The sequence below is a fragment of the Protopterus annectens genome, chromosome 14.part0, assembly GCF_019279795.1.
Source record: "Protopterus annectens isolate FY-2018-M chromosome 14.part0, PAN1.0, whole genome shotgun sequence".
In the NCBI taxonomy this organism is placed as follows: domain Eukaryota; kingdom Metazoa; phylum Chordata; order Ceratodontiformes; family Protopteridae; genus Protopterus; species Protopterus annectens.
In genome coordinates this window covers 852,711,865-852,733,587 of record NC_056748.1, presented here as the reverse complement: position 1 = coordinate 852,733,587, position 21,723 = coordinate 852,711,865, and the positions used below count along the sequence as shown (strand labels likewise).

The 21,723-nt window shown below is 44.0% G+C and overlaps 1 protein-coding gene across 3 annotated transcripts in view; it reads left to right on the top strand.

Moving 5' to 3' along the window:
• Positions 1-21,723, top strand: part of LOC122789296 (prosaposin) — a 705,108-nt gene that overhangs the window by 140,224 nt on the left and 543,161 nt on the right. For all 3 annotated transcript variants that reach the window (XM_044056612.1, XM_044056611.1, XM_044056610.1), the window contains exon 6: positions 20,888-21,028. In XM_044056612.1, coding sequence (XP_043912547.1) covers positions 20,888-21,028 — 141 coding nt within the window. The remainder of the gene's footprint in view (positions 1-20,887; positions 21,029-21,723) is intronic.

Below are 21,723 nucleotides of genomic sequence, written 5' to 3'. Positions count from 1 at the left end.
GAAGTTCATTTGACAGCCTACTTCAAACTACTGGCCACAAAGACCCAGCTATCTGCAAGTAAAATACTGCAAGCCCTGGGGTTCATGGCCTCTTGCATTCTATTAATTCCATATGCAAGACTGCATACGAGGAAACTACAATGCTATCTAAAAAGCATATGGTGTCAACATTGTCAGGATCTAGATCCTATCATACCTTGTCTACAGATAGTTCCTTTGGTGGGCAGAGACCTGCCACCAAAACAAGGGACTGCCATTCACTCTACCCCCTGTCGCCCAAACCCTAACAGACTCGTCAGACTGTGCCTGGGGGGCTCATTTGGCAGGGCATTCAGGGCAAATGGAACCAAAGTCAAATGCACCTGTATATCATTCAAAACGAAATGTTAGCTGTACAGAATGCTCTCTCAGCCTTAGAGGACCACATTCTTCCAGGACAATTATTGGTAAAGACTGACAACACCACTGTTGTGTTACATAAACAAGCTAGGGGGAACCCACTCATACCCTCTCTGCAGACTAGCCATGGCTCTGTGGAACACAGCCTTGAGCTACCAAGTGCACCTACAGGCTCAATTCCTGCTAGGAAATTCAAATACACTGGCAGACTACCTAAGCAAAAATCTCTCATGGACCCACACGAGTGGAAACTGGAACCAAAGCTATTCAACAGGTGGGGGAGCCCAGAGATTGACCTGTTAGCTTCCCCCCAGAACTACCAATTGGACAAATTCTGCACAAGGACTCCTCACAAACAAGCTTGAAAGTGATGCCCTGTCCTTCACCTGGAAAAACCTATCAGTTTATGCCTTTTTCCCCCTCTGCCTCTCCTCTCCAAGGTACTACTAAAGATCAACTAAACACAAAGTAAGAAAACGAAACCAATTCAAATATAAAAGTAAAGTCCAGGACACAACCGTAGATGCAAATTTTTATATTCTCACTAAATACAACAGATGAGCGCTTTCGTCTAATGACTAGACTTCATCAGATTAAAGCACTGGTACCAGTAACAACTTTTATACATGGTCTCAATCAACAAATACACTTAATTAAAATTTAAAGTGATACACATGTTCACTATTGACTTTCCTATATTAATCTGTCGTGTAAAAAACTATAAAACATGTTTATAGTATAACTGAATAAAGTTAAAACCATTTGTACAAATCTCTAAGTTGTAAAATCATTTTTAAACATAACTCAAACTGATTACATGCTTTCAGCTTTTTTTGTGAAAAAAAGATCAAACAGGACAAACCAAGGACAATACTGATTGCACCAGACTGGCCAAGTGAACAGTAGTATCCACTCTTGCGCAATGTCACTGCTGGCACCTGCTGTTCCAGCAGGAGTGCCAGATTCTGCACCCACAGCTTCAAACCCTGAACTTGGCAGCCTGGCTTAATTACCTGATCTCAGTTACCATCCCTCAGTAAGCAAGTGATGTCATTCTGGAGGCAAGGAGGCTTAGTACTAGAAAATCCTTGGATGAAAAATGGAAAAGATTTCTGTTCCTGGAGCCAAACTCAGGATGGGCACAGCAGCGCCCAATTTACCTCAGGTTCTTAAATACTTAACTAAGATGCTTCACAAGGGCCTTTTTTTTTCCCTCCATCAAAATTCATGCCTTAGCCATTTCAGCTCATTGCAATACAGAACCCACCCCTCTTCTCTCATCCACTGCTGAAGGAATTCCTCAGAGGGGCCAAAAACTTAAGACCACTCAGGGGAGCCCCTACTCCAGCCTGGGACCTTAACTTTTGTATTGGAAAAGCTCACTCTACTTCCTCCCTTTGAGCCAGCTGCAAATGCAGAGTTGAAATTTCTTTCTTGGAATATAGCCTTCCTTCTAGCCAACGCTTCAGCAAGAAGGGTGTCTGAATTGCAGGCCCTTATGGCAGTGGAGCCTTTAATCATCTTTCATGCGGACAGGGTGTCCCTCGGGACCAGTCCCTCATTCATGCCCAAGGTGGTATCCAGTGTGGCCGTTAATTAGGCCATTCATTTGCCAAACTTTTCTAATCCACAGAACAAAGGGGAATGAATCCTGCACTCCTTAGACATGCACAGACAACTTTTGAATTTTACATGGACATGACTAAACCTTTCAGGAAATCAACAGCTTCTGGTTGCATTTGCTGCAGGGGCAGCTGGGAAGGCCATCTCAAAGCAAACCATTTCTAAGTGGATAGTTCATTGCATTCGTTTCTGCTGTAAGCACCATAGAAAACCTATCCCACAGGGGATAAGACCACATTCAACCAGGGCTGCATCTACTTCTACAGCCTTTCTCAGAGGTGTTCCTACCAGGGACATCCTAGAAGCTGCTACTTGGAGTTCTGTACATACTTTCACCAAGCATCATCTCTTGCCAATTTTTCCTAAATCCAGACCTGGCTTTGCCACTGCAGTCTTGCAGGGCTTTATAGCTGGCCCTAATGCTGTCCAATTACCTCCTCCCATCCTTAGCTTTGGGAATCTACCCAAATGTGATGACTTTAACAGTGAAACACTGAGAACATAGTATAGTTGTCTACACTTGACCATAAATGCAGATGTTGGGGTGTATTCACTCTTGCAGTCCTGGTTGCCCTCCCTCCAGCCCCCAACTTCTATTGACTATACCTCTATTCTTGTTTACTATGCTTAAAGCTTTTTGGTATATTTGCTTTTTTGTTGGAGGTGTAACCTTTTATATAATTACTTCCCATTATGGGGGCACCTGACATCTGGGGCAAGAAACTGATGTAATGGCATGCTTTATATCCCTGACCATGCAAGATGAGACTGCAACCGATGCAGGACCCAGGACTGATAATCAGGCCGATTTAGGGCTACTAGAGGCAGGTAACCCAAATGTGAGGACTGCAACAGTGACTACACTAACATCTACATTTATGTTAAGTGTACACATTGTACTTTTCTTGGGAACCTTCATGCAAATTTTAAAGAAAGTTAGCTTGTGGAGCTGTAAATGAATATCACAGTTTGTGCTATTTGTTTGAATTAAGCTCACAAGAGCAAATATAATAGCAAACAAATTAGACTGTGGAACACTCTTGTTTTACAGTAAAAATGCACCCCTCCCCCAGGAAAAGATCACAGCACACCTGCTGATGTTGAAGCCCCTTTCCCACTATCACTACACTGATATACTATTGAAATAAGTGATTCCCCAGAGTACTACTTCACATTAAAAAAATCCAATAAAAGTGGGAAACCTGCAATTTGTATTGCAGTTCCACTGAAAGTCGGAGAAGTCACATTTTGATTAAATGAGCGGTTTACAGACAACTGTATTTGTAGCTGGGTTTCAAAAATGCTACCTCCTCTATAGACTTTACCTCACCAGTCACAGTCAGCTTATAAAAACAAAAGTAACAGCAGTTTATAATGCACATATAAAATATCTGAACACTAAGAATAGCTCCGCTCTAAACCAGTACTGAGAGGTTCGCATCTGACTTCAGTTCAGCACGGACCTACTGGCCTATAGCTATTACGGCCTTGCTTGACAAGGACAACATTTAGTATTGGCTTAATACTCTATAGATATAGATAGATATATTGTGTGTGTATATATAACCTTGTCAAGCAGTTTTAAACCGCACTCGCAAGGAGTGACAGCACAGTCCAGAAAACACCAGTTTCCCATATCTGGAAGTAAGTGTGAAGACATAACTGCAAAGCAATACATGTGACATCATTTCTATGGCATGTTTTGCACCACATTTCCCTTAACCTCTCTTGCTTTTATCCTTTTACCATTGTTACAAGAATATATTAATTCCTATCCTTTCTCACAGGTCTCCTAAGTTCTCTATTTACAGAGTTTTGATGACACTCGTTTACATTCTCAAACATAAATCCTGTAAATACCTGCAAACAACAGCACCAATAATTGGTTGTTGTATAAAGGGAAGGTACCAAAACATTTTTGCAATCCAGTTGGTGTAGGTGAAATTAGATCACTCCATACTGTAGATCACTCCATATTGTAAATTCAACTCTACATCTTTCATGTCATCCCAGGCCAGGCCAAAACAAAACACTCAGTCTTGTTGACCCTTCTATCTATGCAATCCTGTATGCAGCACACCCCCTGCTCAGATGCACTAATTTTGTAACTGCCGGTTACTGAATCATTCAAATGACTGTTGCCTTCATAATACACCCGGGCATTAAAACATCACTTCATACACAGCACAGGGCGTTAAGGTGAAATTACTCATCTCGGATTTGCTAATATTGCAGAAATTATAAAATTCCCTTCAAATGCTTTTAAGCCTCAAGTCTGCAAGACAAATCTATTGCTTCTATAAGCAATCCAGATTCCGACAAGGTCTTCAATTTACAAATCAGTAGCGCTTCCAAAAACTGATTTATAAACTAAAAATACCACTGTAGACAGCAGTGTTCCGCATTGAATAAATGATTACAGCTGTAATTGCAAATCCTTGCATTGTAACATTAAAATCCAACTCCACTTAAATATCTATTAGTGTTAGCATGCATTTTCTGAAGGATATGATTCCAAGGATTATGAATAGAGCAACAGCTTACCTGAAGGGGTAAAAAATAGCCGTTCTTTCGGGCAGTCAAACTAGAACTCCTTGCAGCAAATGCCGGTGAGCATCAATGGCCATCTCTGGCGATCCGTGAGTGCAGAAATAAAATAGAGGGATCCAGTAGCAGGTAAAGTCTCCAAATATTATCCAAAAGAAATGCTGTTGCTGGAACCTCTAGTTAATTGGATAAAACAAAAGAAAATTAAGTTGGGAGATGGAGCTGGTACACAAGTAGTGGCTTGGATTGGAAGAATCCGATTGGCTGCCACCACTTTATAATGTAATTTACATGTTCAGTTACGATTTCAGTGTGTTTTACATTAGGTTCAACTACAAATGTGCACTACAGTTTCTCTTGCTTCAGATAGGCACTCTGGGGTAACAGCTTGAAATTATCTTTTCATGGCGGCACGCTCAGTGTTAAGCACACAGGCGCGATGAGAAGCTACTCTGGGTTAATGAGTTAACAGTGGGGTGATTTTAAAGTTCCCCATGAATGTGGTATTGGGTTGTATGGTTCGTGTTTCTAATAAGTTTAAATGCATGGTATGGGTTTTCTTGGTCATATAGGGGGACCTATGGGTGGTAAGAAAGCGATATTGGATTTTGCCTATGGTGATTTGAACATGGAGCAGTTCAAGTGCATGGTCCTGTTTGACCAGCTTTGAGGTATATTTATTTTTGATGTAAATGGACACCTCCACCTTTAGTCCCAGTCTGTGTAGTAGCTGGTCCTAAATGTGTGGAAGGCATTATAACCTTGCAGTGTTGGTGTACTGTTCGTGACTTTAAACCTCGTCTCAGTGACCACACAGACATCAGCATTCTCTAGGGTGAATAGAGTTTCTAGGGAGTGGGTTTTTTGTTTAGACTCCTAGCATTGAACAGTAATACGTTTTTAGATTTTCTTTGTTTTGATTTGCTACGTAGGAAGTACTGTCAGATGTTCGTGTTACACTGCTGCAGTCATCACACTTGGGTTATCTGCCGTCAGGTGGTCCCGCAGCCGGCCTGAGTTCCAAAGTCTTGGTCCGGCATCTGTTGCGGTTGCTTCTTCCCTGACGTCAGTGTGACCGGTGTATAAGAGGCAGCAGATGCCATTTTCGTAAGTCTTTCTTGCTGCGCGGTGCCCGAAGCAGAAGCAGTTAGCAAGTGCTGGTCGGCCGACTCTTGAGATTTTCAAATCAAATTTCAGACCAAAGTCTTCAATAAAGCTAAGTACCCCATTGGGGAATCTTTTCCTGCCTCAGACCGATGTCAGAAAAAGTTAATTGCATTTCTTGTGGGAAGCAAATACCTCATAAGGATTTTCATTCTTATTGTATTCCTTGCCTAGGCCCAGACCACGACGTCACAGGTTGTCGGTTTTGTGCTAGGTTTAACTAACTATTAAGCGTCTGTTTGATTTCACCCAGTATTATTTTGGTAGAAAATTTAATTGCACCATGCCGTTGGCGCAACCGATGACCGGGATGCATAAAAAGCACAAAGATAAGGACAGGCAGCTGAGACTCAAACCAGACAGAGGCCTCTGCTAGGCCAGTCGCCTGTTCTCCGGTTTTCAGTGAGGTGCTTGCGCAGCCCCTGACTACTGCTGATTTAGAACCCCAGGCTGCATCAGACTCCCAAGTGGAGATTGCTGGGCCTCCAGAGCCTTTATCTTTAGGCCCTTCCGACTCCATTGCTGTAGGGGATACCGGTGTAGTTGAAAGGCCTTCAGTTGCTGAAGGTGTCTTCAGACCGATTACACTTGCTATACAATCCTATGCAAAGCTGATAACTCCTTTAAAAGTAAAGAAGCCTGTACAGCACAAGGCCTCATGCCTAAGAAACAGATGCTTAAGATGGCTGAAGACTTAATCACCCTAATCGGGGGTTCCCATCCCCTTCCTGACAAAAGGCCTAGACAGGAGGAGGAGTCCGCTTTGTTTGATCAGGTTTCCATTTCCTCAGACTCTTCTGAGGAACAGGAATACTCCTTTCCCCCTTATGAAGACTCTGATGCTGAAGAGTCTATTCCTTCAGCATTTCCCCCAGAAGACTACTCTTTTGGGAAAACTTTACATACCATGAGGGAACATTTCCACTGGGAAGGCCAGGATTACTCTGATTCTAAGAAAAGGCTCAGAGTTCCTTTTACTACCCCAGCACAGACCCCTTGCTATTCCACCTGTGTTAGACAGTGTGGATGATGTTTATTCAGAATCTAGCCTTAACCCAGATTCATTACCTCCTGCACCAGCCAAAACCAGACAGATACTACAGAGTCCCTGACTCTCGCACATTCCTATATAAAAGCCCTGTTACTGACCCAGAGACCATTTCCCAGGGTCCCAAAGGGGTTAAGGCCTTTATTGCTAAAACCCTTGTACCCTCTGAAAGGGATTCTAGAGCACTAGACAGATGGGGAAAGAAAGTGTATACCTCAGCTACTCTAGCTATGAGGGCCTTAAATTGCCAGTTTCACATGCTGAAAGATCAATATTTGATGTCTCAATTAAAACAAAAAATGCTCACACACATACAGAGCAGCCTGATTACAAAGAAATGCAAGATTTGTTGCATGCAGCAGAACAAGTGGGAAAACATACTTTGCAATGTGGATTTGATTCATTGGAAGCTTCTTGTAGAGCAGCAGTAACAGGGTCTGTCATTCGTAGGCATGCTTGGTTAAAAGAACAAACTTTACCTGATCATGTTAAACCAAAGTTATTCGATGCACCTTTACAGCAGGATGTTTTATTTGGTGTGAAAGCAGAAGAGGTTTTAAAGAAAATAGAGGATAAGGCAAAATCTATGCAGATGGTCAAGGATTTTTTTACAGGTTCAACCACCTCGTTACAGCAGAAATTGGCCAACCAAAAACTGGTCCTTTCCAACTTCTGACAGACCACAGAGGGGCAAATACAGACTCCCAAGGGGCAGAAGTCAGCCACAAGGCTCTTATAAGCCTCGACAATATGGTGTCACAACCCAGAAAGGAGGAGTAGACAGGTCTCAAACTTTCAGAAGGCAATCACAATGACTTACCCCTCAGACTGCCAAGCAAATCCCTCTTGGCAGCTCCCTTTGGAGGAAAACTTGCACTTTTTGCAGGCAATTGGCATATCACAAGGCAAATGGGTCCTAAATATTGTATCTCAAGGATACAGGTTCTACTTTCACACTTTACCAAGGATAAAAGGAATGCCAAACCTGCCACCAAATCAATGGGCAGAGTCTCAAAGACAAATTACAGCTCTCTTGGACATGAGAGCCATTCAACAGCTTCCTACACGGGAGCAAGGACAAGGATTTTACTCTAGACTTTCTGGTTCCCCGAAAGGACAAAGCCTGGAGACCCATTCTGGACCTTTCAATTCTAAACACACACCTGGAAGTACCCAAATTCAAGATGCTCACACTACAGCAACTTCTTCCCATGCTGGGCAAGAAGGCTTGGCTAGTAACGTTGGACCTCAAGGAGGCATACCTGCATGTCCCTATCAGACAAAATTGCACAGGATACCTCCGATTTATAGCAGGTTCAACTCATTACCAATTCTCTGCACTGCCCTTTGGCTTATCTACTGCACCCAGGGTCTTCACAAAATGCCTGGCACCAGTAACTGCAGACAAAGAGGAATTCAAATGTATCCATACCTGGACGACTGCCTTATTCAAGCAGAAAGCAAGGACATTCTTTTAAAATATCTGGCGTTTGTAAAAAACCTAAGTTGCCTAGGGTACACAGTAAACGAAAAGAAGTCAAAACTAGTGCCCTCACAAAAGATAATATTCCTGGGTGCTAGCTTAAATACAACGGCCCAGATGGCTTACCTCACGCCAGACAAGCAAGAACTGACTCAATACTTCAAATTGATGGCAACAAAGACCCAACTCCCTGCAAGAAAAATTCTGCAGGCCTTGGGATTCATGGCATCTTGCATACTACTAATACCATATGCCAAACTGCATATGAGGAAACAATGGTACCTGAAAAGTGTATGGACTCAACACAGCCACAGCTTGGAAAAGTATGGTTGTGTACACCTACCATAAATGTAGATGTTCGAGTCATGACTGTAGGGTTCTCCACTGCCTGCAGGCAGCCCTCGGTTGGCCAGAATCACAAAGTCTGGGTCCAGCGTCGGCTGTTCAACCATGCTCCCTGACGTCAGAGCGCCATGAGTACAAAGCTGACAACCGACGCCATCTTCTCCAGTTTTTCTTGCCCCGGATGCCAGGAGTCCCAAAATGAAACAGGTCCCATAACCTTTGCAAATACACCTCGGAAGAATGGTGAAAAAAGGAAGTACACAAAAGTAAAAAAAAAAAAGAGGGGACAGGAGGGAGGGAAACCCAGACTGCAACAGTGAAGACACTCTAACTTCTACATTTATGGTAGGTGTACACAACTTTACTATGTTCATCGTGTTTCACTGTTGCAGTCATGACTGTAGGGTAGAATCCCAAAGCTGAAAGAAAGGGAGGTGGTCATAAAGAGGAAGGGGCGGCTAAAAGGCCCTGCAAGACTGCAGAGGCAAAGCCTGCCCTAGACTTAGAGTAGAGAGGTAGATTGTAGTGCTTAGAAAATGTATGCACTGAACTCCAAGTTGCAGCTTCCAAAATGTCCTTGGTAGGAACTCCCTTGAGGAAGGCCGCAGAAATGGCAGCAGTTCTGGTGGAATGAGTCCGTATACTCCCTGGGATTTGCTTTCCATGGCGAGAATAACAAAATCTGATTCCATGAGCTATCCATTTAGAAATGGTCTGTTTTGAAATGGCTTTACCTTGGGAACTTGAAGCATAAGAAACTAACAATTGTTCTGATTTTCTGATGTCCTTGGTTCTGTTCAGGTAAAAACGTAGCTGTCTGTGTACATCCAAGGAATGTAAGATCCTTTCCCCTTTATTTTGAGGAGTGGGGAAAAAGGTTGGCAAGTATATAGTTTGATTTAAAGCCACTTTGGAAACCACCTTAGGCATGAAGGTAGGATTAGTCCTCAGATACCCTGTCTTGATGAATAATAATATAAGGTTCTACAGCCATAAGAGCTTGTAACTCAAACTCTCCTGGCAGAGGTTAGGGCTAACAGGATGGCTGTCTTCCAAGATAAAAACTTGATGTCAGAAGAGGCAGCAGGCTCAAAAGGAGGCAAGGTTAGTTTTTCCAAAACATAGTTGAGATCCCAAGCAGGAATAGGAGGAGATCTAGGAGGTCTTAAGTTCTTAGTTTCTGTCGCATGAGCTGGTGGGAAAAGATGGGAGGGTCTGTATTATAATGAGCAGAAATAGTAGAGGCATGTATCTTAATGGAAGAGAAAGAGAGACCCTTATGTAAGAGATCTGTCAAGTAAAGTAAAATTAAAGTAATGTTAGGAAGAGGATCAGAATCCAGAGCCTGCATCCAGGAACAAAGTCTTTTCCATTTTCCTGCATAAGATTTTCTAGTGCTAGGACGTCTGGCTTCTAAAATGACATCCTTAACCTGCTTGGGCAGTGAAGAAATCAAAGGCCCTGGATTAACCAGGCCGCCAGGCTGAGAGTTCTGACATGAGTGTGTAGAACCTGACCCTGATGTTGGGACAGAAGGTTCGGAGACTGAGGTAAAACCCAAGGGGGCTCCAGGCATCTGTTTTTTAGAGTTGGATACCAAAACTGCCGAGGCCAATTTGGAGCCAGCAAGATTATCTTGGGCTTGTCCTGTTTTATCTTCAATAAAACCCATGGAAGAAGAGGAAGAGGCGGAAAGGCATATCCAGAGAGGTTCCTCCAGCTGAATGACAGGGCATTGACTTTCCAAGCTTCTCTGTGGAAAATCCTGGGGCAAAAAGTCTGTAGTTGATTGAGATGGGATGCAAAGAGGTCTATGTGAGGACATCCCCAGACTGCTGTTATCCTGAATATTTTGGTGTCCAGCATCCACTCGTGTGGATCCGAAAGATTTCTGCTCAGACTGTCTGCCAGGAAGTTTTGTTTCCCTGGTAGAAACTGAGCTTGAAGATCCAGATTGCAAGATAGAGCTGTGTCCCATAGATCCATGGCTAGTCTGCAAAGTGGGTAGGAATGCGATCCCCCTTGCTTGTTTATGTACCACATAACTGTGGTGTTGTCTGTCCGTATTAACAGTTGTCCTGGTTGTATAAGATTCCTGAAGGCCAATAGAGCTTTCTGAATGGCTAACATTTCCTTTAAATTGATATGCAGGTGCCTCTGATCCTTTGTCCAAAGGCCCTGCAAACAATTGCCCTGAAAATGGGCTCCCCAAGCATAATCCGAGGCGTCCGTGGTTAGAATCTGAGAGGCAGGAGGCAGACGGAAGGGTTTCCCTTTGTTTAGAGCGCATGCCTTGGACCACCAAAGAAATTCCTTTTGAAGGCAAGGAAGAACGGAGATCAGTATGTCTAAACTGTGGCAATGCTGTGACAATACACTTTTTAGGTACCACTGTATTTTCCTCGTGTAGTCTTGCAATATGGTACGAGAATGATGCAGGAGGCCATGTAACCCAAAGCCTGCAGGAATTTCCTTGCAGATGAGTTAAAGTTGCCAAGGTTCTGAAAGTTGAGGCCAGCTGTAACTGTTTTTCGGATGTCAGAAATGCCATCTGGGTTGTGGTGTTTAGAAGTGCACCCAGAAAAGTTATCTGTTGTGATGGTGTCAAATTTGACTTTTTTATGTTTACAGAGAATCCCAGGAACTTGAGGAGGTTCTGTACAAATTCTAGATGCTGGAGTAAGACATCCTTGCTATCTGCCTGAATTACACAATCGTCCAGATAAGGGTAAATTTGAATTCCCTTGAGTCTGCAGTAAGCTACTACTGGAGCCAGGCATTTGGTGAAGACCCTGGGCGCAGTAGATAATCCAAAGGGCAGCGCAGAGAATTGAAGTGCCTCGATCCGGCTTTGAACCCGAGGTATTTTCTGCGATCCTGCCTGATGGGAATGTGTAAATATGCCTCCTTTAAATCCAAAGTTACCATCCATGCATTTTTGGACAGTATTGGAAGTAGCTGCTGTAGAGTAAGCATCTCGAATTTTGGAATCTCTAGAAAGGTGTTCAAGACCGACAAATCCAGAATGGGTCTCCATGAGTTTTGCTTCCTTGGGACTAGAAAGAGCTTTGAATAAAAACCTTTTCCCATCTCTGAAAGAGGAACCAGTTCTATGGCATTCATAGCCAAAAGAGCTTCCACCTGGTTTAAGGCCTCCGTCCATTGATGTTTTGGAAGGTCTGGCCATCCGCTTGGCCTTGGCAAGGTATGAAAATGGAATTTGTAACCTCTTAAAACCACATCCAAAACCCATTTGTCTTGGGTTATTTGAGTCCAATTTTGATAGAGAGAGTTTTCCTCTGAGAGGGGCTTCCGGGCAAGAAGTTCCTGTAGCCCCACAGAGGGAGTCATTGAGTTAGTTTCCTTTGAGATTGTGACCTGTCCTCTCCTCCCCTAGGGGTGGAAGCAGTCCAGTGTCTTGGTCTATAAGCAGCTTGTGTTTGAGGCCTCCCTCTGGAACGTCTATATCTATCCCTCTGAGGCCTGTTTGAAGTGGGAAAGGACCAATTTTTTGAAGGCCAATTCCTGCTAAATCTAGGAGGCTGTACTTGCAAGAAATCTAACTGTTTGCATGGATTTTGCCTTATCCTCCATCTTTTTAATCACCTCTTAAGCTTTCGATCCAAACAAAACATTATGCTGAACAGGAGCATCCAATAATTTAGCCTTTACCTGTTCCGGTAAATTTTGTTCCTTTAGCCATGCATGCCTTCTAATGACTGTGCCAGAGGCCGCAGCCCTACAAGAAGCCTCCAAGGCATCACATTCACAGTGTAAACCATGCTTCCCAACCTGTTCAGTGGCATGCAATAAGTCATGTAATTCCTTATCTGCACAGGCAGAAATGGAAGTAAGCTTCTATTTTAAGACGGACAATAGAAATTGCTGGTATTTAAACATATGAAACTGACAGTTTAAAGCCCTAATGGACAAAGTAGCAGAAGTGTACACCTTTTTGCCCCATCTTTCTAAGGATCGAGAATCCTTTTCAGTAGGAGTAGGATTTTTGGCAGAAGCAGCCTTAACTCCCTTAGGACCCTGAGAAATGGTATCAGGGTCAGCAGAAGGGTTCTTGTATAAAAACTGATGGGAATCAGGAACTCTGTAATATCTATCAGGCTCAACAGGAGCAGGAGGAAAAGAGTCGGGGGGTTATGTTAGCCTCCGAAAAGGCATCATCCACAATATCCAAAACCGGAGGAATAGCCAGGGGTCTATGTTGGGGAAGAAGAAGAAATTCCCTCAGTCTTTTCTTGGATTCCGAATACTCCTGTCCTTCCCAGTGGAAAAGTTCCCTCATTTCATGCAACGTTTCCCCAAAAGAGAAATCCTCAGGGGGAGAAGCTGAAGGAATGGATTCTTCAGCATCAGAATCCTCATAAGGAGGGAAAGAATATTCCTGCTCAGAAGAAGAAACTGAGGAAACAGAAGCCTGATCAGAGGAATCCTAAGAAACATCCTGCCTTGGCCTTTTGTCTGGAGGGGGGATGAGAACCCCTAATCATAGTAAGTAAATCCTCCACCATCTTGAGTAACTGTTTCTGTGACTTGGGAGCCGATTCAGAAGAGGCATGTGTAGAAGTCTTTGATTTTGAAGGAGTCTTTGCCTTTGTCTTTTTGGCTTTGCCTTTATTAGTAGCTGAGTAGACCTGAAAACCCCTTTGGAAGCCGGTACCTGCACAGCGGCTCCAGACCCATCCGAAGGAGCATTGTCCGAAGGTCCTGCAACAGAAATATTTAAAGGCCTGGTTGGCTCCTCATGAGAGTCCGTTTCGGCAGTCTGTTCTGAAATGGCCGACAGGGGCTGCAAAAGCGCCTCACTGACTATGGCCGAACCTGAAGCTGACTCTGCTTGTGCGCTATCATCAGATTTGGACCTCGGAGGCCTGTCTCTATCCTTGCGACATTTGTGAACTCCGGTAGCCGGGACCGTATCCGACATTTTGTAGTTAAAGTGCCTACCGAAGTAATGAAAAGCAAAATTGTACCTTCGCTTAATTGTACATTGATTGAATCTAGCACAAAACCGACAACTAGCTACGTCGTGGTCAGGGCCCAAGCAAGGAATACAGTAAGAATGAAAATCCTTATGAGGTATTTGCTTCCCACATGAAATACAATTAACTTTTTCTGACATCGGAGTGGAGCAGGAAAAATGTTTCCCCAATGGGGTACTTAGCTTTGAGTGGAGAAGAAAGTCTTCGGACCGAAGTATATCAGTAAAATTCGTCAGGAGTCAGCCGACTGGCACTTGCGAACTGCTATCACCGCACTGCAATAAAGACTGGAGAAGATGGCGTCGGCTGTCAGCTTTGTACTCCTGGCGCTCTGACGTCAGGGAGCATGGTTGAACAGCTGACGCCGGACCCAGACTTTGGGATTCTGGCCGACGGAGGGCTGCCTGCCGGCAGGGGAGAACCCTACAGTCTTGACTGCAACAGTGAAACACGATGAACATCAATAATGCCACTCATTCCCTGCCTTCAACAGGAATTTCTCTGGTGGGCTCAGGCATGTCACCTCAACAAGGGTCAGCCTTTCACCTTACCCACAGCCAGGCAAACACTAACAGATGCATCTGATTACGCCTGGGGAGCACACATGGCAGGACAGTGCATTCAGGGTAAATGGTCTGCAGATCAAATGCATCTCCACATCAATCAAAAAGAGTTGCTAGCTGTGCAAAATGCCCTAACGGCTTTCAAGGACCTCCTACATCCAGGACAATTTCTAATAGACTGGCAGCACCACAGTGATGTGGTACATAAACAAGGGGGCACACATTCCTACCCCCCTATGCAGGCAAGCAATGACCTTGTGGAACACAGCACTGACCTACCAAGTTAAACTATAAGCACAGTTCCTGCCAGGAAAGAAAAATGCATTGGCAGACTAAGCAGAAATATAGAAATATGGATCCTCACGAGTGGAAACTAGATCCACAAGTATTCACAATGATAACTCAAAAATGGTGGAGCCCAGACCTAGATCTGTTTGCCTCCCCCCAGAACCACCAACTACGGAAATTTTGCACAAGGACTTACCACGCACAAGCTTGGAAAGTGGACGCCCTCTCATTCAGTTGGAAAACATTAACAGTGTATGCCTTTCCTCCACTGCCTCTTCTGGCAAAGGTGCTCCTGAAAGCCAGATTAGAGAGGCCACAAATGATGCTCATTGCTCCAGACTGGCCACGCCAACACTGGTATCCAATATTAAGGAACATGGCTCAAGGCCCACCATGGATTTTACTTCAAATTCCTCACCTGCTGACTCAGCAAAACAATCAGATTCTACACAGCCAGCTCAAGTCTTTAGGTAATCTGCCATGCAGCCAGATTTAAACTAGTCAACACTTCTCTGTAAAGCTGTTATGGAGGTCATTCTGGAGACCAGGAGAACCCAGCACAGGGAAAACCTACTCAGACAAATGGAAAAGATTCTGGCTAAAGGCCAAAATCCTCTTGTCCTAAATATTCCTCAGATACTGCAATATTTAACTGAGATGTTGCACAAAGGCCTTTCCTTTTCATCTATTAAGGTCTACGCTTCAGCTATTTCAAATAGCTCATTACAACACGGATCCTCCTATATTTTCACATCCATTACTAAGACGGTACCTCAGAGGGGCTAAGAACATAAGACACCCCGGAGAGCACCAACTTGGGACCTCAATTTTGTCTTGGAAAAACTTACACTACCGCCTTCGAACTAGCTTTTTCAGCCGATTTACAATTTTTATCATGGAAAACTGCCCTGCTGCTGGCAATAACTTCAGCACGAAGAATCTGAGCTACAGGCCCTAATGGCAGTGGAGCCTTTCATCATTTTTCATCAAGACGGAGTCTCTTTACGAACTAACCCTTTATGCCAAAGGTGGTATCCAGTGTAGCTGTAAAACAAACCATTCATTTACCCACATTTTATCCAAACCCCCAGAATAAAGGGGAAAGGCTACTACACTCTTGGGACATTCACAGGCAATTTTCTACTTGGATAAAACTAAGGCTTTCAGAAAATCTGACCAACTCTTTATATCCTATGCTGCAGGATCACAAGGAAAGGCCATCTCAAAACGGACCATTTCAAAATGGATAGGACATTTTATCCGTTTCTGCTACACACAATGGGAAACCTGTGCCTGGTAACTGAGTTCAGTGCACACCCTTCACCAAGCACTACCACTTACCTCTATACTCAAAAACCAGAGCTGGCTTTGCCACTGCAGTTCTGCAGGGCCTACTAGCTTCTCAAAACCCTGTTTTAGTACCAGCCGCCCAGCCTTAGCTTTGGGATTCAACCCAAGTGTGATGACTGTAGCAGTGTAACACGATGAACATAGTACAGTTTTGTACCTACCATAAATGTAGATGTTAGTGTTCACACTGCTGCAGTCCAGGTTACCCTCCCACCATCCCCTCTTCTTATAGGTTCATAGGTTCATACTAGACTATCTGCCCTAGGGCATTTATAAGCGTAGCCAGAGTGTGTTTGGCTTTCGCCACCCATTTTAAATTAATTTTGCTATGCCTTTTTTTTGAGGTTAGTATACTGTGCCTCTGTCTAACACACACACAAGTGATAGCCGGGGTAAACCTACGATCTCCCATCCACTCATCAAGATTCCTCTTTAAGAGAGTCAATGTGGGACTCTGCCTAACCTGGACTGGGATTTTATTCGAGTGAAGGGAGCCTCTGGGTTATGAATCTGTCCCTCCAGCATGTCCTATTTATTTCAGTGCTGAGGTTCAAGTCTCTCGAGCACGTAGCTCGATGGGATTTGGATTTTGAGGTGCAGCATGTCCATTAATTCCGGGTTGGACATGGCTTTATACGTCGGGCACAGATCGCCTCTGAGCAGGCGGTATGCCACTGAGTAGAGCTGGAGTTTCTTTAACCGGGCAGCATATGGCATCTGTTTGAGCCCTTGATCCTCTTGGTGAGGTACTTTTGGGGTCTTTCCAGTTGCTGCAGGTGTCTGGTAAGGTACATCCCAAAAGGGGCATTGTACTCAATTATGGGCCTGATGAGGGATGAGTAAAGAGGCACGATTACCTCCCCTGATCTAGATGTGAATCCCTTCATGATTAGGTGGGCTATATAAAATGTTTTTCTAACCACTTTGGCCACGTGGTTGTCAAATGAGGGATTGCTATCAACTTGGGTCCCCAGGTCCCTAATGACTTCTTCTGTACTTAATGGATTACCACCTATGTGGTAATTTGAGGGCACTTTGTTTTTGCCAAAGGGGATGACTATACACTTTTTGGCGTTTAGCTTGAGGCCATGGCTCTGGCACCAGTTGTCTGTTTCTGAGGCCCTTTTAGAGGATGCTTGTGTCGGCTGGAGTGTTGATTATGGCACCCAGTTTGCAGTCATCTGCGAACTTGGTCAGCAACAGTCCTTCCGTGTTGGCCTGTACTGCCGAGAAATATATACCGAACAAGAGAGGTCCCAGGACTGAGCCTTGTGGGACGCCACTTGTAACTGGTTTGGAGTCTGACATGGCTCCAGCAATTCTAACCATGTGGGTTCTGTCCTTGAGCCAGTTTGCAACCCATCTAGTGACATAGGGGTTTATATTTAAGCTGGTGAGCTTATCTACAATGCCCGAGTGGGGTATTGTATCGAAGGCTTTTGCGAGGTCCAGGTAGGCTGTGTGGACCACCTTCCCCTAGTCAATGGCCTTGGTGACTGTTTCAAAGAAATCGACCAGGTTTAAGAGGCAGGATCTGCCCTTAACAAAGCCAAACTGGGTAGGATCCAGTGTCTGTAGGTCCCCAATATCTTTATATATGAGGTCCATGATGATCCTTTCCATAGCTTTGCAGACTAAGCTAGTCAGGCTTATGGGGCGATAGTTTCCAGGATCCATTGAGGCACCACTTTTGTGGAGAGGGACCACTGTTGCTGTACGCCACTCTTTGGGTACATATACTGTAGTAAGGCTAAGATTGAACAGTAGTTTTATGTTTGGGTTTAGCTCTTCTTGGAGTTCATGTAGGACGCAGCCCGGGACACCATCTGGTCCCATTGATGCTGTGTTTTTTGCTTTGGAGAGGGCGGCTCTTACCTGAGCATCTGAGATGTTAGGGGGGCAGCACTCTGTTGGGATAGATATTTGCCCTTTTGGTGGGGGGGGGGGGGAGTTTGCACTGAACCTGTCAGCTAGGATGTTGGCAATGTCTGTGGGCTCGGTGTATTTTTTGTCATTTTGGACTAATTCTGAGCATATCTGGGAATTACCACCCAGGTTCCTAACATAACTAAAGGAAAGCCTTGTGATTATCCTTAGTGTCCTGTGCAATTTTTCTCGAAGCTGGCCTTAGACGATTTTATGAGTGCCTGTAGTTTTTTGCTAATACTGATCAGAGATGCCTTCCCTTTTTGGGATTTTGCTCTATCATGTAGTAGCTTCCTCCTTCTATTGTATAGTTTGTTTATGGCTGGGGTCCACCAGACAGGACGTCTGCCTTTGGAGGATTGGGTCTTGGTTTTATTTGGGATTGCATGATCCATGCATTCTTGAAGGTGTTCATAGAATGCGTTTATAAAGGATTCTGCGGTCTGGGCCATATTTTCCACAGGCCCGGGGGCTTTGAAGGATTTCGCCTCAGTTTTGAGGCGTGTGAAATTTGCTTTAGAGAAGTTTTTCACTGTGGTTTTCTGGGCAGGGGTTGGGGTCGGGATGTGGATATCCAGTGAGATTAGTTTATGGTCGGATCTTACCAGTGAGGGATACACTTCTGGTCTGGAGCGTAGTGTCCCCATGTTGGTGATCAGGTCCAGTATGTTTTCCCATCTTGTGGGAGTGGTAACAAGTTGTTCCATAGCATTTGAGTTTATAAATTCTAGGAACCTTTGGGCTAGGGTGTTGGAGCTAGAGGTAATGCTCCCAGTCTATGCTTGGGTAGTTGAAGTCGCCCAATATAATGGTGTTTGGAGAGACCTTCATATTTTCCAGTATTCTCAGGAAGGCTGAGTGGGGTTCCTGTGTTTGGGAGGGTGGTCTGTAGCAGGCTATAAACTGGATGGCAGTTTTACCCACAGTTAGTTGCACATGGATAGTCTCTGATGCTTCGTGCTGTGCCACCAACCTGGAGGTGTGGGTATCTTTGACGAATATTGATACTCCCCCTCCTTTTGTGGTTCGGTCCAAGTTTTGGGGCCGAAAAGCATGGTATGAGGTATAACCTGGTAGTGCTGGGGTGCTCTTGGGAGCCTTGAACCAGGTTTCTGTTACTGCACAGATATCTACGTTCTCCATGCTAAGGAGTGTTTCGAGTGCGTGCATCTTGAGGTTTAGACTTCTGGCGTTGAGTAGCATTACTCTTAGTTTCTTATCCCTTGTGATACCTATGGAGGTGGGTTTGTCTTTTTGAGCCTTGCCTAAAAAAGACACTATGGGGGTAGCAAGAGCCTTTGCCAATATCCGAAAGCCCAGGGGTGACAGGTGCAAGCCGTCCCTAGTGAAGCATTGTGGCTTGTCGAGCATGTCATCCCAGGCTGACAGGCATTGGATCCCCTTTGAATGACACCAACACTTAAGCCAATTGTTGAAATTGATCATTTTGTCTTCATATTGTGGCATCATTCTTGGTGAGGGCAAGATGCTACTCAAGGTCAGGGTCATACCAGCCTGGGCTACATGCTCAGAGAGCTCCTCTGTCTCCATGTAGTCCAGGGAGGTACGTCTCAGGTCATTCACACCAGCATGGACAATGACAGAGTCATATTTGTACTTGCCTTGGAGTGACATGAGTGCTTGTGTTACGTGGCGGATCTTACCTGGGTTTTATCTGTACCTCCCTTTTTATACAATCTGTATGATGTATTTCTATATGGTGTATTTGCTTACAAGCTGTAGCTATTGTTTTCTACTTATGTATTTTACTTAGGATTATGTATTGCCTTCCTATTTGCGGGCACCTGACATCTGGGGCAAGAAAAACTGAAGAAAATGGCTTTGGCTGTCTTTTTTTTTTTTTTTTTTTTAATACCCCCTGTCGCACTGACGTCAGGGAAGAAGCTACCGCATCCGACGCCGGACCAAGACTTTGGAACTCAAGCCGGCTGCGGGACCGCCTGACAGCAGATAACCCAAGTGTGATGACTGCAGCAGTGTGAACACTCTAACATCTACATTTATGGTAGGTACAAAACTGTACTTTTGGCATCGCCTAACAAAAGCTCTAGGAGGAAAGACAATGTTTCAGCTAATCGAAAGCTGAGAGGTGCAGACCATCCTTGGCAAAGCAGCATGGTCTGATAATCTCATTCCAAGCTGACAAATGCTGCACCTCTTCGAATGACACAAGAAACTAAGCCAATTATTCAAGTCTGTCATCTTTTGTTTGTATTGTGGCATCATCCTTGGAGAAGGTAAAATGCTGCTCAATGCTAGGCTTGTACTAGGCTGAGACTCATTCAGAGAGCTCTGTGATGTTTCTTCATATAGTGTAGGGAGGTAATCTCAGGTTATTTACTCCCACATGGGCTATGACTTGAGTCATACTGGTACTTGTGGTCCAGTGACCTGCGTGCATGTGTAATGTAGTTGATCCTAACCCCTGATAAGCAACTGACTGACTTCTCCTTACTCAGCCTGGTGAGAGGGGCATCAGTGCATCTCCCGATGGAGTCTCCAATGATCAGAATGTTGGATTGTGTGGTACTTTGCTTTTATGGGCTTAAAGGTGGAGGCTTCATGAAATGTGGCTGTGATGTGAGTGATGGTTTGAAAGAGTGCATTTGGGGCTGCTGAAGGTATTTGTGTACTTCTTCTAGGAGGTCTTAGTTTAGGAAGGTTACACTTAAGTGACTCAGAATATGTGGGTGTATGTCTGCTTTTAATTGTGTGTGATGGGTGCAGCGTGTGTACTGACCTTATTGGTGTTAGGAGTACTTTTATGAAAGAGCTTTGCTTCCTTTGACATTGTGTAAATCTCACGTACCATATCAGTTTGAGAATTAACTGGTTGCCAGTAAACATGAGGCAATTTTATATTGCCTCAGGATGCCCATAAACACCAAGCTACTAATGGAGAGAGTGGAGAAGTTCATATCCATGGCAACCGACCCTTTTTTTTATTATGGCCTTTTTATTTGGGAAGTCTGATTGGAAGGATGACACATTATCATTTCATGTAAATTACTGCAAAATGCAAGTGATGACTTTTTTGGTTAGCTTGTTATAGCAGTCGTTTTTGTGATATATATTTTTGTATGAATTGTGTAATAAATGTTAAATCTGTTTTCTCCCCCACTCTCAAATGTAGAGCAATGGAGATGTGTGCCAAGACTGTGTGACATTTATCACAGATGTTCAGGCAGAGGTGAAAAGCAACACCACTTTTGTAAACAGTATGATCGAGCAAATTATGAAGCAGTGCGATAATCTGCAAGAAATGGCAGAAATGGTAAGCTTTTCATTAAATCAATGCTGTATCCCAGTTAATGTCATTTTTGACCCTTTTCACACACTACCCTAGAGCACTGTCTGGTTAACTAACTTGCTGAATGGCATGGTAGACAAATAGAGGTTATGGTGATTAAACGGTGAATTCAGGGAACTGCTTAACAGCTCATAGTCCTAATGATTGAATGGAACCAGTTGTGAAACTGAGGTAAAGGGGTTTGTGCATTTCTGTTGCTTACTGTGAATAAAACATGTAATTGGTAGTATGTTGAAATCTGTGCAGTGCATTTTGGTGCAGTTAGGGAGATGGAATCTTTTAGAAGTTTCAACGGTCTTCTCAGACATTAAGGTTTGCATTTCCTATAGGACCTTGTTATGACTGGGTGTGCTTTTTATTTAACTAGTGGGTAGGTTTGAACCACAGTTTAGTAGTGACTTGGACAAAGGCAGAATCCCAGAAAAATAACACATGCTGAATATCAGACCATCACATTTTGCACTAAGTGGGTATAACAGATCTTGGCAGTATAAGCAGTTTACACCAAAGGCAAGTGGTAAGGCAGTGGCAAGAGCAAAGGGGTAGAGGTAAAAGGTTTAACCTAGACCAAGAGTGAGTAAACTGAGAACCATGTTTTTTGGGTGATGTGCGCTGTAGTTGCCAGTACCAAAGGTCACCAGCATGAAGACTGGTGTGCA